The sequence below is a fragment of the Clavelina lepadiformis genome, chromosome 8 (genome assembly GCF_947623445.1).
Source record: "Clavelina lepadiformis chromosome 8, kaClaLepa1.1, whole genome shotgun sequence".
Taxonomy (NCBI): domain Eukaryota; kingdom Metazoa; phylum Chordata; class Ascidiacea; order Aplousobranchia; family Clavelinidae; genus Clavelina; species Clavelina lepadiformis.
The window spans coordinates 15061446-15077851 of record NC_135247.1 but is presented as its reverse complement, the minus strand read 5'-3'; the positions used below and the strand labels follow the sequence as shown (position 1 = coordinate 15077851).

Here is a 16406-nt window from a genome sequence, read left to right as displayed (position 1 = left end):
AGTGACACCAGTTTCACAACGAATGAAGCGTTTCGTTTCGCAAAGTCCTCCTGTACGAGTGGCTTTGATGACTTAGTTTCAGAATTTATGCGCTTTGATACGGATATTCAATCAGAGAATGAAGAAACGCTTAATTAAGGTGAAACAACCGTTTTCGAAGGAAATTGGGCACGGCTACCGGTTGAAGAGATTAAGTAGATTAGTATACACACGACTAGAGTAAATAAATTTGGACTTACCATAGGATTATGGGATAGACCTTCAAAACGCCAGAATTTTTATCGGTCAAGTGAGATTTGCGCCACACGCAAGCTATGAGGAAATTTCATTGATGTGTTCGATTCCAGTTTATCCCAGATTGCCGTGTTGTTACTTTTTGCCGGCAACAGAACATTCGTGACATAATTTGATTTATATAATGATACATTTACATTTTCACTATATTACTCACTTCACGTCTCGAAATTCTAAAGTGGTTGGATGTCAAAGCATTTTGCAAAACAAACAACATAAAAACTGCTGTATGTTGTGAAAAACTGGGTAAAAAGTGCAAAAACTTTACCGCTTCATATAGCCTGTATAGCCCTATACATAAGAATGTGTTTCGACTCTAGTATGTGTTGAAGATCCCGGCCAATGATTTATATAACTTGCTCCTACGTGGAATTTTGTTTTTTTTTCTTTGTGAGTTGACGATGACGCGCCGAGCAATACGATAATTAGATTATGTTAATATGCTGCTCAAATTTTTATGATTAACACATGCTTAAGTCTCCTCTCTGTATACTTGATGATTTTCTTCATTAAACTATGACGACAACGCTATGTACATATAGTTGTCAATATCATGGGGAACTGCGGTGAGTTGACGTAAGAGAAAATGCCAAAAAATAATACTTTCATTATTTGAGCTTTGCCTGAAGCGATCGTAACGCAAGCGCAACATATTACTTTGTCTTAAGCAGGACTTGCAAGTACAAAAATGTTGTTCGCATGATTTTAGTACATAATCATCTGAAGTGCAGTATATGCAGTACATTGGCCACGCGCTGGACAAAACACCATAAAGCTTGTTGTGCAAGGTGTCATCCTGTTTGTGTGCTTCGGTGACTTATTGGGACTTTTGGATGACACAGTTCCGAAAGATGACGTCTTTACCAAAAGCAAAATGGAAAGGGAATGACCGTAAGTGACACGCAATTTCAAATTTACTGCTTAAGCTATACGTCATATACACTTATGAAATTTGGTGTTTATGTGAAGGCATATATACTGTTTATAATAAAGAGGAAGATAAGGACATAGATCTCGGCTAATACACTTCCTATAAGCGTTGGCTTTGGAAACATTTGGTTCAGGTTTAACAAAGCTTAAGTTTCTCATTATACCCTTTGCTAAGAGATTTCTTTGACTAATCTAAAGCACTGTTGATCAAGTGGCGAGTCATTGAGTTTCAAGTTCTGGTAGTTTTCGTCATTGCCTTGCATGTCTTTTGCGGTTATTTATATTGAAGTAAATCTAGAAAATGACACTAAGTCGACGTTGATACGCTCCAAGCGTATTGTGCATCACATAACGTTTTATATTGTATCGTTAAACGTATGAATATATAGATTATAGAATGACAAACACGTATACATTTGGTACAAGCATTAAACACTAACTGATGGAGTTATTTTTTGTGCAAGCTCGGTACTGAACAGACTTATGATGTGTGCTGTATAGTTGTAATAAATGAGAGAATAAACTTAATGATAAACGATAGCAAAACCTTGTATTAATGAGTTAAACACTTTTGGAAAGTTGATTTTTTCAAAGTGGGTGGGCCCAGAGAGCGGGCATTCAGGGTCTATCACAACGGTACTCGAGCTTTGCTGTAGGTCTACCAATTTTTAAGCAGTGTTGAAAGTCAGCCGAAACGCCGTTCCGGTGTAAATTTTTGTGCGGGAACGGCGTTCTGGTAGAAAGTACTGTAGAAGAAAACCATAATATAAGATAATAATCTCGTTTATATAGATTTTTGATAATAATAATTAATGTAGTGTTGTAATGATTAGACGTGCATGCCAGTCGCGAACTACAAACAACCACAGAGATGTGGCCATCTCGCACCTCAATAAATGTATAAAGCTTTGATTGCTTATATTCCATTAAATGGCGTAAATTTGGATTTGCGGTACCTTTTTGCAGCTGTAGCGGATGTCACAGTGAAATCAAAGTGTTCGTTTGGCAATTTGAAATTCAAGAAATTCATGAAAGCTCTCGAGATTAAATATGAAGCAAACGATTGTATCTATATTTGAAATTATTGTTCTTTGTTTTATAGTTCCGACAAGGCTACTTTCAGCCCTGTTTTAAACATGTTTGGATTTTGAAAGTTGATGGGCCAGGTCCCAGTAACACAGTGGGAAGACCTATAGGCCTATACCCGCTCCCTTCTATTCGCCATCTGTGGTTGATTGTCATGTTGATTGTCATGTTGATTTTCATGTTGATTACTTTCTTTTTGATATATAAGACGAAGCGGTTGTGCATGAAGGATTCTTAGTACTCAAAATATATCAACAACTGTTACCAGTACAGTAGGTTTCGTAAAAATTTTTCTCAAGTTTTTCAAAACATAGTTTCCTAAGCTATGTAGCAATTGATGACGCAAGATTTATAGCTTTTTAGTCTTCTATATCCATTATATACATACATTACGGCCCTCTATCGTGTATTTACTCTTGACATCATCGTTGTTTTTCATATCGTAACCGTTACATCATGTAATACTCAAACAATTCCAAAATGCTTAAAAATTTGAGCAAAGAGATGTAGTTTTAACAAACGCCTAATTTATTATAGATAAGTTAATGATTATGGGGTTTTCCAAATTAACTTACTTAAATTACTTGAGTCATAATTATCATATCGTGCAAAACATATAAAAATTAATAAGATATATCCGGTCATTAGAAAGAATAGTCAGCTGTCTGTCCACAGCTATATATCCTTTAAATCTCCACAAGATACGTGTATTCCGGTGATTTTTGTAGCCTGTCATTAAAATCAACCAATTATAAACAAGTACCATGGGCATCTAATAAAAACAAATCTATATTTTCTTCTTACGTCATACCATGCCATATCGTGACCATGCCATATCGTGATCATGCCTGGCGGGAAAGGTTAAGTTTACATGAAATAAGAAAGCGTCCGGCATTTATTGTTCATTTCTGTTGAACAGAGTTCGATGATGCTGATCGGAAGTTGTGGCAGTTAATAGGAAATTGCGGCATGCTATAGGTGATCGATTTGTGAAAGCGTTCGCCATCGTTTAAGTAGAATGCATCATACTATGACAACCAGATTCTCGCAGCTTAAGTATAACAAAAACCCAATTGCGACCAAAAAAAATTTGCAAAAGGTTGGGCATGTTACAAAATGTCATTTCTCATTCCCATATCTACAGGTTTATTTTATGCTCTCATTAATGTACTGTCGAATCACTTTATCAAAAGTAGAATTCTTCATACCAGATTGCTATCTCAGCTATACAAGATAAATGATCGCAAGCAAAAGAGATTGCTCATATTGTTTTGGTCAGAATAGTTTTCAACTTTTGGCATTTTCGTAAGAGAGTGGTTTATACTAATACAGCTATAACACCAACGTAAAGTATGACCGCTTCATTTTATGATTTTTTTACGGTAAGATAGACTGAATTACAAAAGCTTTTGAGATTCAAACTGTATCAAAAAAATTTTGCTGCGAATATAATTTTCGATTGCATTTTCCTTGCGTTTTTGCGTTATTGGTGTTGTCGATGGTGATATTCAATTTGCCGCTTTTTTAAATTGCTGTAAATTTTGACCAAAGCAATTTATACTCAGCAGCACTTTAGATAACCGGCTTATTATCCTATCATGCGCTTTAATCTAAACAATTCCCTGCATTTTTGATCTAATTAATTAATTTTGGGGCTTTGATGACACTACAAAAATCAACTAAAATACAAGTATTCGATTTCAAGTATTAAACGTGTCACAAAAATTTTTGTTCATGTTTATTACAGTAGCGTTTTACGACTTTGTTTCATGTTACACACATATTAAAGAGTTTTCCGTAATAATCTTTACAAAATACACATGACGCAATTCATGATATAATTACGTACAGGGAGGAATCAACTTTGGTCGGTTTTTAGTGTTCACATTATTGTGGACTACTCCAGTTTGTATTTTAGTCCAGTTCCAGTTTCAATCTTGTATTCTATAGAGTTATTTTACCTGTGACCTTTTGTCACACTTATAGTTTTTCTACACGTACAATACACGGTCTGCCTCATTATAAGTTAAGTCTCCCCAAGGCATAAAACGCCGGCCGCTATTCTTTAATCTCGCTTCTCAATCAGCTGACTGAACTGTATCAAGTTTTAAGGCTAAAAGTCATCATTTTACTTAGTTTTTCAAATGGAGATGACCTTTTTTTGATCGTGAGCACAATTGCTTTATGTAAGCGCTTGCACATGCAGATGATCATTTTATTACAATACTTTTATAAGAAATAAACATTGTGGTGATCGACGTAGATGAGTATAGATAGATGATCAAGAATATTTTGGTAACATAACGACTGGCCGTGAGCGGGAAGGTTCCTGGACATTTATATTTAATGTGATATAAGCACTGCTTATGGCAACATACGTTATGCTTGTACTGTAGCTTTAAGACCTACTGGCAGATAAAGATCAAATGAAGAAATTGTTTAAAGATATTTTTGATTTAATTTGCTTTCTTGATTTATTTGTTTTATGTAAAGATTTAATGCAATTAACTATATGCTGTGCTCTAGAGCATATGTTTATAAGAATTGCCAAGCAAACACACGTATAAGCTCTTCATCCAAAATTTCACAAATAAACGGTTAATCAAAATATTTATCTGCTTTTTCTATACTGATTACTTGCGCTAATGTCATCTGTATAAACTTTCGATATCTTTTACTCAGCTGAAAGAATTTGCTGTATTTGGCTACGTCAAAAACTTGGGAAATTTTGGATTTATTCACAACTTATCAAAATGCCTGAAGCAGGTTCATTCATTTATTCCTTCAAGCATTTTCTACCTTAGCTTTGCCTTAAGCGGTTTCGGGAAGGAAATGAAATAAAAGGTTTTAATTTTGCCAAAAGCAACAACAAGGCAATGATCTTAAAACTATGATGCTGTTGCCCGCTGACTAAACCAATTTTTGAAGTCAAGCGTTTAATTTTTGTTATATTTTACGGCCTGTGGACGCCACCAGTAATTCTTTATAACGTATCTTTTCCAATAGAATAAGTATCAACCGTCTTAGCTATAACCAGCATTAGCTTCTGAAACCAGACACGCCAACTGTATCTTTTCATTAGCGTAGTGATAGGATTCCTTGTAGTAATTACAGTTCAAATGTTGTCAGACGAAAAATTGGATTCTTCAAAATTTTTTAGCAATGAAATATGTGTTCCAGGACTTGTATAGTAATATGCGTATGCAGTTTATATTAATAATTGTCATTTAAACTGTAACTAGCTTAAAGACTGGTGAAGAAAGTTGTATACTTAAAGCTTAAGACTTAAATGCATTTTAATTTTTATATCAGCGCTTTTCAGACAGTTGATTGCTTAACTTCATGTAAAAAATTATTTTATTGTTATATATTAAAGAAATAAGCAAACTGTCCTTTGGAAGATGTGGAAAAACGCTTTGTGTCTCTTAGTTACGTTCATCTGTTTTTTGAGAGTATGTGAATGACTAGGCGTATTTATACGTCACTCACTAGGCTTATTTATAGCATATTCATATAAATATCCACCCATTTGAAAATACAGTATATATATACTCATACTTTATATGCTTAAATTTTCTTGATTGATATGATTTCTTGGTTAAAAAAATCTCACGCAGTAAACTCCTCCGTTATATCACCAGGGTTCCACTCTTTCCCAGAAGTTGTGCCCACCGCGCCCAGATGAAGATCTCATTTTTAGAGCAACCTTCGCCCACGATCGCTTTTACGTCGACGTTGAACATGGAAATGATAATTGGAATGGAAGGATTTCCTTTCCCGCGGACGGGGAGGGGCCTTTCAAAACTCTTTCCGGAGCAATTGATGGGATCAGGAAAAGTAGAACCTCCGTCAGGAAAAGAGCGACTTTATTTGTGAGGTCTGGTAATTACTTCGTCTCGAAACCTATCGTCTTGGATGCACGAGTAAGTTAACTGTGATTTTCTATGTATATAACGAATAACGGCAATTTATACATTACAATTAATTTATAATTTATACAATTTAATGATTTCTACGCCGTACAACAACAAAATTGCATAAACCGACCAGAACTGTATGTTTGTTGTGAGATTATTGCAACCTTTCAAATATTTTTATAAAACCGCAAGGTGGCATTCCTTGGTAAACAATAAGCCCAGATGCTCCTCTGATAAAAGTGAAATGAACAAATGCTATGAACACTTTTTCGGTAAATGCTACTACGAAGTTTTCCTTTAAGAAAATCGGATTTAGATTTACCGCTAATAGCTAAACGTCATCAGATATCAAAGTGTAATTGTCAACAGCAGGCGGGTTTAATCATGATTATGGCTGTGTCTGTTGGCAAAGTCAAAAACATTATGATGAAACCGTGAAAAATACACTAATAGCACTAAATAACACTTCATATTTTCTTAATTATGGGTTATTGTTGATTTTAACGTTCAAATTATTACGGTAATCAAAAAATTTTCGAGCCTTAAGGCGCAATTCCTGAAAACTGTAAATCATTTCCAGACAATCTTCCAGACAACTATATAATCGTTTTAAAATCACTTTCATAATAAGATGACGGCATTAGCGTTAAAGCGAAATTTAGATCGAGCAAATACGTGGTATTTAACATTCCCAGAATTCACCAGCATCATGCGCTCGACCATATACTTTTAAGCTGTCATTTTAATTTGATTGTTTGTATATTTTACATTTAAAATAAAATTTAGTACTGTCGTATTAAAAACTCATTCGAATCGTGCCGAGCGTTAACTTTTATCCATTAATGCTATCTTTGCGTATAATAACTTTAGCAATATTGACTGCTGTTTCTTTTCCAAGGACAAATATTTATCCTTAGTTGGTTATCCGGGAGACGAAAGACCTTTACTGAGTGGAGCTCACAAAATCTCGGGGAAAAACTTTGAACCCTTCAATCAGAATGTGTTTGTTGCTTCCATAAATGGCAAATGCTCTAATCACATATTTCTAGGTCGAAAACGATTGGTCCGAGCAAGGTACGCATAAAAATCATCATCAGCTAAAATTTAGCGTGTGTTGAAAAGCAAGTCGGGATTAAAATCATGTTTTCTTACAGAAAGCCAAATTTAAGGAGATGGACCGGTCAGGACATGACTGGACAAGGACCTTACCTCAAAATCAAGCACATGTTTCATAACAGTTTTGGCTGTAACCGCAAGGGATCAGGCGGATTTCGACAGGTTTGGAAAGATTACCAAGTCGTTACACTTACACTATGTTTGCTGTTATGTTGATTTCAAGTATGTGGTTGTACCCGATTGGTCCTGCTGAACTGAATGTTGGTTGAATCGTTAAATTTTTTGAATATCAAAGTAAACGTTAACGAATTAAAGAAAACGGTTTTCGTCCGAGATGTGTCGAACCCGAGCCCGAACGTCACCATTTTAAAGTGTTCTCATGAACCCGAGCGTCTTTCTCACGGTAAAAACGAGAAAGACGCTCGGGTTCATGAGAACATAACAACATTTATTTTTTCGTCCAAAACAACAAGGTTTATTAGTTATTGCGAGAAAAGTCTTTTCAAAGCAACGCAATAGATTTCTATTTCTTCGCAAATTTCCTTGTCAATCACAAACAAGCAATCATAGTTCTTTCCCCATATTTTGCTTGTAGATGTGGATATGTGCTTTGTGATGACCTTGTTTGAACTTGAATTACGTAATGATTATCTTCTCAATGCAATAAAAGAAAAAAGGCTAAAAGTAAAGAGCCACAATACCGAGAAAAAAGCGAAAAAGCGCCATCCGTGTACCAGACAGACAGTAGCGCTTTGTTAAATGCCCGCAGAAGAGATCAAAGCTATTTAATAGCATTGTAGGTGTGCATTAAATGGCCTTCGCGGTAAAGAATCTGCAAAGAGCGTTGCTAATCATGAGTCTTTACTACCGCGTTTATATGTATTATAGTCACCGCGTTGCATTTAGACACTTATACACGTAGTTTTTGTGATGTATGTCTGCTGACCAAAGATTATCATCTTTTGAACGGTGAGTCTATATTGAACTCATTGCATGCGGGAGGTGGCTGTGTTTCTGTACATGTGCTGCTATCATATGACGAACGTTCTTGCGTGCTTGATTTAGTGGCGTTTTATATCGTTTTAAATACATCTTTTTTATCTTGGATGAAAACTGTGGACTAAACTTGGAATAAATACTATAATCCATATTCTAGATTCTAGATTAACCTATATAGATAGCTTTATTATGGCATATATTGCAGGATACGTTTGGGCTGGAAAAACTATAAAATTAAACGTTCTTTGTGGTCTCTGTGATATAATGCTTTTTGCGGCGCGCATTCAATAGATTTTTAAACGCAGTTAATTTGTAATCTTGAGTTTTTCAAGTTAAAACGCTACATCACTTTCGGGAAGGATTTTGGCATAAGTCCGTTACCGTTAGAGTCAAGATTGGATGAACCAAATTCACCTTACATTTTTTACAGAATGTTGCAAAAAATGATTAGCAGGAACTTTACCAATTCACACATTCTTTTCTGCAGGAGGAATGTCATTGGGGAAACAAAAATGGATTTGAGTTTAAGAAAGGAGACATTGACCACAAATGGTCGAACCCCGAAACTGGCAATATCCTAGTATTCCACGCATGGACTGCTGAAAGGGGAAATATAAAGTCGGTTGTTGGAAACCATGTTAATTTTACTTCTTCCTTAAGATCGCCCATCGGAAATCATCCGAAACCTTCCGGCTGGCGTTATATTATCGAACATATTTTCGAAGGTATAACTTAAGCCCAATTATTTAGAGGTTATTTTCGTATGCAGCCCTAACTCGTGTGACGACTGTCCAACGATTTTTATAAAGTGAATGCAGTCATTCTTGTTGCCTGTGTTTCCGTCTAAGCGAATTTTGCTTTAAGTTGCATAACTTGCATTATAGATTGATTTAAATGAAACTGGCGAGTTTATAAATTCACAGCTAAATTACTTCATGTACGATATGATTTTAGCTGTTTCATTGGGTCCTCCTGAGAACCATAACACCTACATTATCCACCTCGTTAAGCAACTATGGTATACTTTCAAGGTTAGAAATGTTTCATGAAATGATATATTGTAAAATATTTACAGAATTGGACGCGACGGGCGAATACTTCTGTGATGAAAAAAGAAAACTTTTGTTTATCATTCCTCCATCTGAAGCACTTAAACACGAAGACGTTTTTGTTTCGTCCACGAGAACTCTCTTTATCGGTGAGATACGAACAAGAAATCTCCTTTAGCGATAACGGACCGGTTATAGATTAACTGGGTATAACTGTTTTATAACAGTGCAAAATACAAAAGGAATTGAATTCGTTGACCTTGAATTTCGCCATTCCAACGACAGAGCTAAAGTCAAGTACAATCCGAGACCTGCTTTGTTGGAGTTCAATAAAGCTGACCTCGCCTCGATATATCACTGCGCTTTCTCCAATGTTGGTCACACAGCAATATTCGTATACAACTCCTCCACCAACGTGAAGGTTATAATGATAGTTTGTCTATTAAACCTCTCAACTCGTTTTCTACCAACCTCTAAAACTTCACTTTGCGCAAGAGTGGTTGGAATAAAAGTTTAGTAAATTTAACATTTTTCGCACTTTTCATAAAATGCATCGATTCCTCCTTCAAAGGATGGTTTGCGATTAAAGGTTGTTTTATAGATTGCTGGAAATTCATTTTATAACATTGGCTACATTGCAATTAGCACATCTTCTGGGACCAGGAACTTGTTGATTCGACGAAACACCTTTGAGGGTTGTGGGGTGTGGAATATGTTTCAGGTATAACTTTGGGTTTCAAGAAGACAAAGTTTTCGTAGGACCTCACTCATACAATACACTGACTTTCCAGTTGCCTTTTACTGGTGAAACCGAAGTTTTATTTTTGCTTAAAAAATCTTCACAAATTACCGTAAAACCTCTATTTGAACGCCACCTCTAATAGAACACCACTTTTAGCGGCGGAATTGTATTAGCAGGTCTCTTGATTTTAACCAGTGAATTTGTGATTACTTACCAGTAATCACCCTGTATTGGTATATTTTCTAATTACCTGTATATACCGGTAAATGTGTTTGGTGTTTTTTCTTTTCATTAATAAACTTTATTTCAAAATTCTGACCAGCTAGTCGAAAAATAGAGCGGCAACCTCTAATTGAACGTCACCTCTAATAGAACGCCACTTTTAAACAAGGTTTTACGGTATGTTTAATTTCGTTTTAGCCGAGTTGCATTCACGTAAGAGGGATGAAGAAAATAATTGTTAAGGAAAATAGGATCAGTTACACACCCTATGCTGGAATGAGGGTGAGTTAACTGACTGTTTCACGCCAAATTCTCAATTCGCTTTGTCTTCCCTGAAGTTTAAATTTTAACAATGTTTTTAGATCGGGTCACAGCAAACATTTAAACAAGATTACGTCCGAGAGGGCGAATATGTTTTCTACATTGAGAAGAACGACGTGAGAAATTATGGTCTTGGAATTTTAAATGATTTCGGCGGAATCTATCTATCTCCCAACGTTGCTTGCAGCGGTCCAGAAGCTGTAAGTTATCTCATAACCTAATCAGTAATCACTTAAAAATATAATATATTATGCTAGAATTTTATTTTTGAATTAAGATGATCGTATAACATTGTATTGCTCTTTTTGTTACAGACAAGTACTTTTTGTCACTTACACGCGCGTGTTGCCTTTAACACAATTCACCATTCATCAGCTTATTATTATGGGGCGCATGGTATATATGGAGACTTAGCCGTTTCATCACTCACAGGTAATTACGGAGCGAATCCTTGATCAAGTTCCTTTAGATATTTTTGCATAACTACCGCAAATCTACCGGTACTCCAATAACTTTATATGCTCCCCATTGTACAAATACACCGACGGACGATTCTCGGCTAAAATTCCCCGTACAAACTCCTTCGTTACAAATGAGTTGCAAAATCTTTACACTTTTTCCTCGGATGGCTTTTATAACTTTTGATATTGCAGTCGAAAAGAACTGGCTTTACAATCTGGACGGTGCAGCAGTAGTTTTTTTGTGCGGAAAACGCAATTTCGCTTTGAACAACATGATTTATCACATTGACAAAAGCCGCGTGCTAGGCACATGCAGCGTTATTGCGGGTCGGGGTGTACTTCTGAAACAGGTAGCTATTTTTACTTCTCGTCTTTGTTGAAATACTTTATTTTCCACTATTTCTGAATTTCTGTTACAATACAGGACTTGACATTCAAGAAAAACGTCATATTCGTTTCCAACGTTTATGCCCGAATGTGGAGACCTTTGGATGAATGGATATACGACGTTCCCCAGGTCGACGGAAACGTATATTATTTCAGCCACGAAAATAGCTCTCAAGTTGTCGATTTTTTCCCGAAATATAAGTCGTGGAACGAGTGGAAGAAAAGCACGTTCAATGACCTTCGTTCTGTTATCGACAACCCTCAATATTGGAATCTTGCAGGAAAAGATTATCGGTTAAAGCGAACGTCCGTGGCAAGACAGATCGGAATACAGTCTGTTGATCTTCGGAAAGTCAGAAGTAGGAGTGGTATTTGCTAATTGTCTGAGCAAAGTTATCAAGCGTCGTCCGCCATTCCGGAAATGCAATTGTTATATTGTTGAAGTTTATCTTATTTATAACGGCGCCACTAGTTTGTTATCAAAGTAGATGAAGCGCTGCACCGACGAAATCACTCCGGTGATTGACAAGCAGTTAGGCTGGCAAATTAGTTCCACGTCTGGCAACATAGTCTAAAGCCTTACTACTCCTTTAAGTTCTGACAAGATGGAAGGTAGGGTAGGGGCGAAAATAGCAATCATAGCCGATGTACCTGTGCGCTTTGCAACCATTCTAAATGATAAAGATGGATAAATATATAAATCACTGAAATATCTTATCAATAAAGGCAGTCTTCGATAACAGTGTTGTGCAGCTTGACAAGCTATACGTAACCTCTGGTTTGAAAAACTAAACTAACTAACGTGTTAGCACAGCATAGGTCCCCACGTCTTAAAATATATTGTATGATAGACACGCTGTGTTTATTTTCTGCTGGCCGATGGAATGTCTTCTGATACCGACACCGTAAACCAAATGCAGGTAACTCTGATACTTAGGAAATTCCCAATTTATTTACTTTCTTTCAACGCTCTTATTAAATCAAGATCATTGCTTATTCTGCACATCACAACCAGCTGTAGCTAACTGCCCTTATATTGCAATACAACATTCTCTTGTTTCCTGCTACACAGATCGTAAAACACAGTGATATGAAACAAACAAGCGACACGTTTTTTAAATATGATGAATTATTTTGTTTACATGCCGTTTCACTGCGAACGTGATCTCGTTAATCAGAATGTACTTGAATGCGTTTTCCGCCCAATCAATTTTAAACGGAAGCACTTGCATTAATTCTTTGAATCACAGCTGCAGTGTAATATACGTGAAATCTGTGTATCAAATACAAGCGTAAAAAGCCTTTTTCACGACGGAAACAATTAAGTATTTTCAGTTTTACTGTAATGGAGATGGTTCATTGCAATGGTTGGAATCTCTCAATTCGAAAAAATTAGAAACTCAACGTTAACAGTAAACTCTTTTTTATTAATGCATTTATTTCGGCCAATTTTAACTCAAAACAATCCGATCAGTTTACTACACAAAATCAGATAAACTATAGAACTAAATTAGTCAAGTCAAGATAAAATTAAATGAAAGAAGAGCCATCGTCTTAGGTCAAAGGTTGAGGTCATAGTTAAATCCCACTAGCCCAGCGCGTTGAACTGCAAAATAAAACACGATAAAACTATAATTAATCACATCCTATGGGTGATGCCTGTTCTGCAAGGTCAAAACCAAGTCACTTTTCTGATTAAAATTAAAAGTTTCGTCCATTTAATATGTTGTGGCTCAACTCAAGTTAAGTCAGGTCAATTCAGTTATCTTTATTAAGTTTGCGAATGCCACAGTATGCGCTACATCCAGGTGATTACCAATCAATAAAATGCTTAAAATTTGCTTGGACATATGCAATCCATTCGGATTAGTACAGCTAGTTATGAACGTATATGATATGTTTTTCTACCCAAAGCTCCAACCTTTGCCATCACATTTTTCTAAAGACAACTGACACTAAGTAAAGTCGTTTGAAAGTGCTTATCAAGACAGGTCAATTACTTGGGTCCTTACAACACTGGCCCATTTACCCCAAGGTTACTATTAGTGGACTTCGCCGGAGTTGGGCAGCCAAACCGCTTGCCTTTTCTTGCAAACCGTTTGGAAAGTTGCTGCAGGCTATACGTGGTTGACACGTTAGTACATCAAAGGAAAATTTTTGAACTGCAACTACGAATTTTCCCACAATTTATATCGTGTTTGGTGACTTTAGCATTTTCAATGTTCGTTAGTAGAATACCAACCTTAATGACAGTTGGGTTGGCTCAGGAATTTCAGTGTACCAGGTTTTTCATTTCCTTCACCATCAACGCACCAACAGTAGGCTGCAACGCATTGAACAGGTTTCCACCTTCCGTCTATCGCGCATTTCGGGACTGGTACGCCGAGTAAGCCGCGTTTCTCTTTTTCTTCTGCTAGATCGAGTGCTTCTATGCAGTTTTCCGACCCAAAAATACCTAAAAAAAGGATCCAATGGTATATGGAGGCCAACCTTGCCAAAAGAAAATTGATTGGAATAAAAGGAATATAATAGAAAATAGAAGTGCTTATGATTTTCATCTATATACCTGCAGACGTACAGACCAACATAGTGGCAAAACAGAGCAGTGACAATATCAGAAATGTGCGCATCGTGTTCACAAAAAAATTCTTTGAAATCAGAATTCCTTCAGAAAGATCAAAATGCATCCTGCAAAGTAAATGTGCATTTATACTCTAATTAATCCACATCCGGGAGTGCGCTTATTGCAAATTACGCAGCAATTACATTTCCAGAAACGTTATTATGACTTCCCGGTTAGATCTATACTTTCATTATGCTCATATAATCAACAAAACCAAAACTAGCCTTTCGATTAACCAGAAACTAACCCTACCTCGCTACTCGCTAGGGATCAATCGTGTAACTACTGTAAAAAAACGTTCTGAAATAATATTCCGACAAAAGGCAAAGCAATGAACTAAGTTATAGCTTATGTCGCAGCCAAATGTAGTCGCATTAGTATAGCGGTATAGCCTATACTTCACGCTATACGTACTGCTGTAGCAACTCCTATATGATACTTACTGGTGGTTGTGTGATACCACACTCGTTTATAAGCCACGTATGCGTAGGCTTACCACATGTTAATCGTTGTAAATGCGCATAGGAAGGAAGACATAATTCAATTTGCTCGATCCGTTTGTAGTTTCAAAACAAAATTCTTAGTTTAATTCTCTGATCTGAGCTCTGCAGCTTCTGTAGTTACGTTATGGTTTGCATATAGAGTAGTGAGGAGAAAAACATCGTCAAACACATTATATTTTTTATTTTTGTTATTTTGTGTGCTGATTGTACTATAGTTAACTTCTTGTCTGCATGAGACAAAGCAAATAAAAATAAACTAAACGCTACATAAAGGTTATTGCGAGAAACCACGAATTACGCCTTGAGTTGCCTGAAGGGGGTTGAACGAGAAGGTTTAACCTGAAGTGCCCTGAAGTTTAACGAGCGGTGAAAAAATCTTTAAAAGCAAAACAAAAAATACGGTACGTATTTGCGTTTAGGCTTACAGCATACTGCATACCATGAAACAATCAGTGGCAACCTTTGTTCAAAACCAATAACAAGGGCGTGTGACGTAACATGACTCAGTGTTTTTGATCAACAGAGTTCGAGCCATGACGGTCTGGACAACATCACGTTATTCAAAAGCTAGTATAGTCTTCACAAAATCTTGCAACAACTTTTACAAACACTTTGCCTGCGCTTTGACGGTTTTGGCGAATCTTATCTGCGGAAGCTCTGTGCCAAATGGGAAATGGTTTATCCGAACAAAGACCGGCACCAAACGTGCAGCAGTGTATTGAATAACCTGGTTATTCGAGGAAAGACTGCCAGCAATCTTGTCGAATATTGCACGATGATTTAAAATTCGCACAACCGGACTTCTATGTCATGGCAAAGAACATACATAGAATACGCCGAACAATTGCGTACATTGTCGCTCACAGATAAATGTCACGATGATGTGCGCGTATGATCATCGTATCACGATGATCAAAAAACTTCAAGACAAAATTTCCCAGCTGCGAAACGAAAGGAATATGGCCAGATATTTTTGGAAAGAGAGAAGGCGACTACATTAGTTTAGCTGTGGAGATTACAATCTCATCGCTCGACGCTGTCGAAAACAACGTTCAGCAGACAATTGACAACTTTCTAAAGTAGCCTACATTGAGATAGCAACAACTCACTTCAATTAAGAAACCTTTTGGCTTTAAAGGAAAACTTCAGCTTAGGTACGCCATTATAAACATCAGTGAAGTCCAGGGTTTGCTTTGATTGACAATGGGGCTATGCTGTTGGCAAACTATTGGTAAACGTTTGTATTATAAATCACAAAAACCAATATTAACAAAATATCTCACCGGCGTTGGTTTCGTAAGTGCGCTGGTGTTGAAGTTCAAATGGAGCCATGAGATGTATACTTAATAGATTTTTCGGTTATTTTTTTGTATAAGCCGCCAGAAGTAGCGGTTCCAATCCAACCACATTTGGACATGATAGAGGTAAATTATACATTGTAACAAAACAGTATTGCAGGCATTATATCGCTTTTGTGAGATTATTAATTTCCAATAAAGTAGTAGATGTATGAAGCAACGTAAGGATTATTTTTGTGATGTATTCAATTCGTCTGAATCTACCTGAGAATAGATAAAATGCATGTGATCAATCTCTTTTAAAGAGTACATTCAAGTTAATGCGAAACACTGACGATACGCAATGAAAGGCAAAATGTAAAACTTAACCAAACCGCATTAAAGCCTTTGCAAGAAATGCAAGTCACCACACAGCATGTGACTGATGTAATTTCCGTTTATTTGCATGAATTTGTAAC

At 36.4% G+C, this 16406-nt stretch overlaps 1 protein-coding gene and 1 long non-coding RNA gene across 3 annotated transcripts; one reads left to right on the top strand and one right to left on the bottom strand.

The window, feature by feature from the left end:
- The first annotated feature begins 915 nt into the window (after positions 1-915).
- Positions 916-11967, top strand: LOC143469568 (uncharacterized). 2 transcript variants are annotated; one of them, XM_076967319.1, is made up of 13 exons: positions 916-1185; positions 5952-6233; positions 7126-7301; positions 7382-7505; positions 8830-9067; positions 9418-9540; positions 9619-9812; positions 9993-10112; positions 10554-10637; positions 10718-10876; positions 10991-11108; positions 11330-11487; positions 11562-11967. In XM_076967319.1, exons 1-13 carry the CDS (start codon positions 1180-1182, stop codon positions 11901-11903), a joined length of 2124 nt encoding a protein of 707 aa, XP_076823434.1. In that variant the 5' UTR covers positions 916-1179; the 3' UTR covers positions 11904-11967. The 2 variants fall into 2 exon arrangements, with proteins under 2 accessions (XP_076823434.1, XP_076823433.1); XM_076967318.1 differs by lacking the exon at positions 916-1185 and adding an exon at positions 5605-5762.
- A 963-nt stretch (positions 11968-12930) lies between these two features.
- LOC143469570 (uncharacterized) lies at positions 12931-14216 on the bottom strand. The gene is made up of 3 exons (XR_013119141.1): positions 14091-14216; positions 13767-13979; positions 12931-13130 (listed from the first exon to the last, which is right to left on the bottom strand). It is a non-coding gene; the product is annotated as an uncharacterized LOC143469570 (long non-coding RNA).
- Positions 14217-16406: the final 2190 nt, after the last annotated feature.

Bases quoted from the DNA above. Each gene is read 5' to 3' on its own strand.
- LOC143469568 (XM_076967318.1), top strand. From the start codon at position 5,712: ATGTGGAAAAACGCTTTGTGTCTCTTAGTTACGTTCATCTGTTTTTTG. The intron at 5,763-5,951 runs GTATGTGAATGA...TTATATCACCAG, and splicing joins CGTTCATCTGTTTTTTGAGA to GGTTCCACTCTTTCCCAGAA. The intron at 11,109-11,329 runs GTAATTACGGAG...TTGATATTGCAG, and splicing joins AGCCGTTTCATCACTCACAG to TCGAAAAGAACTGGCTTTAC.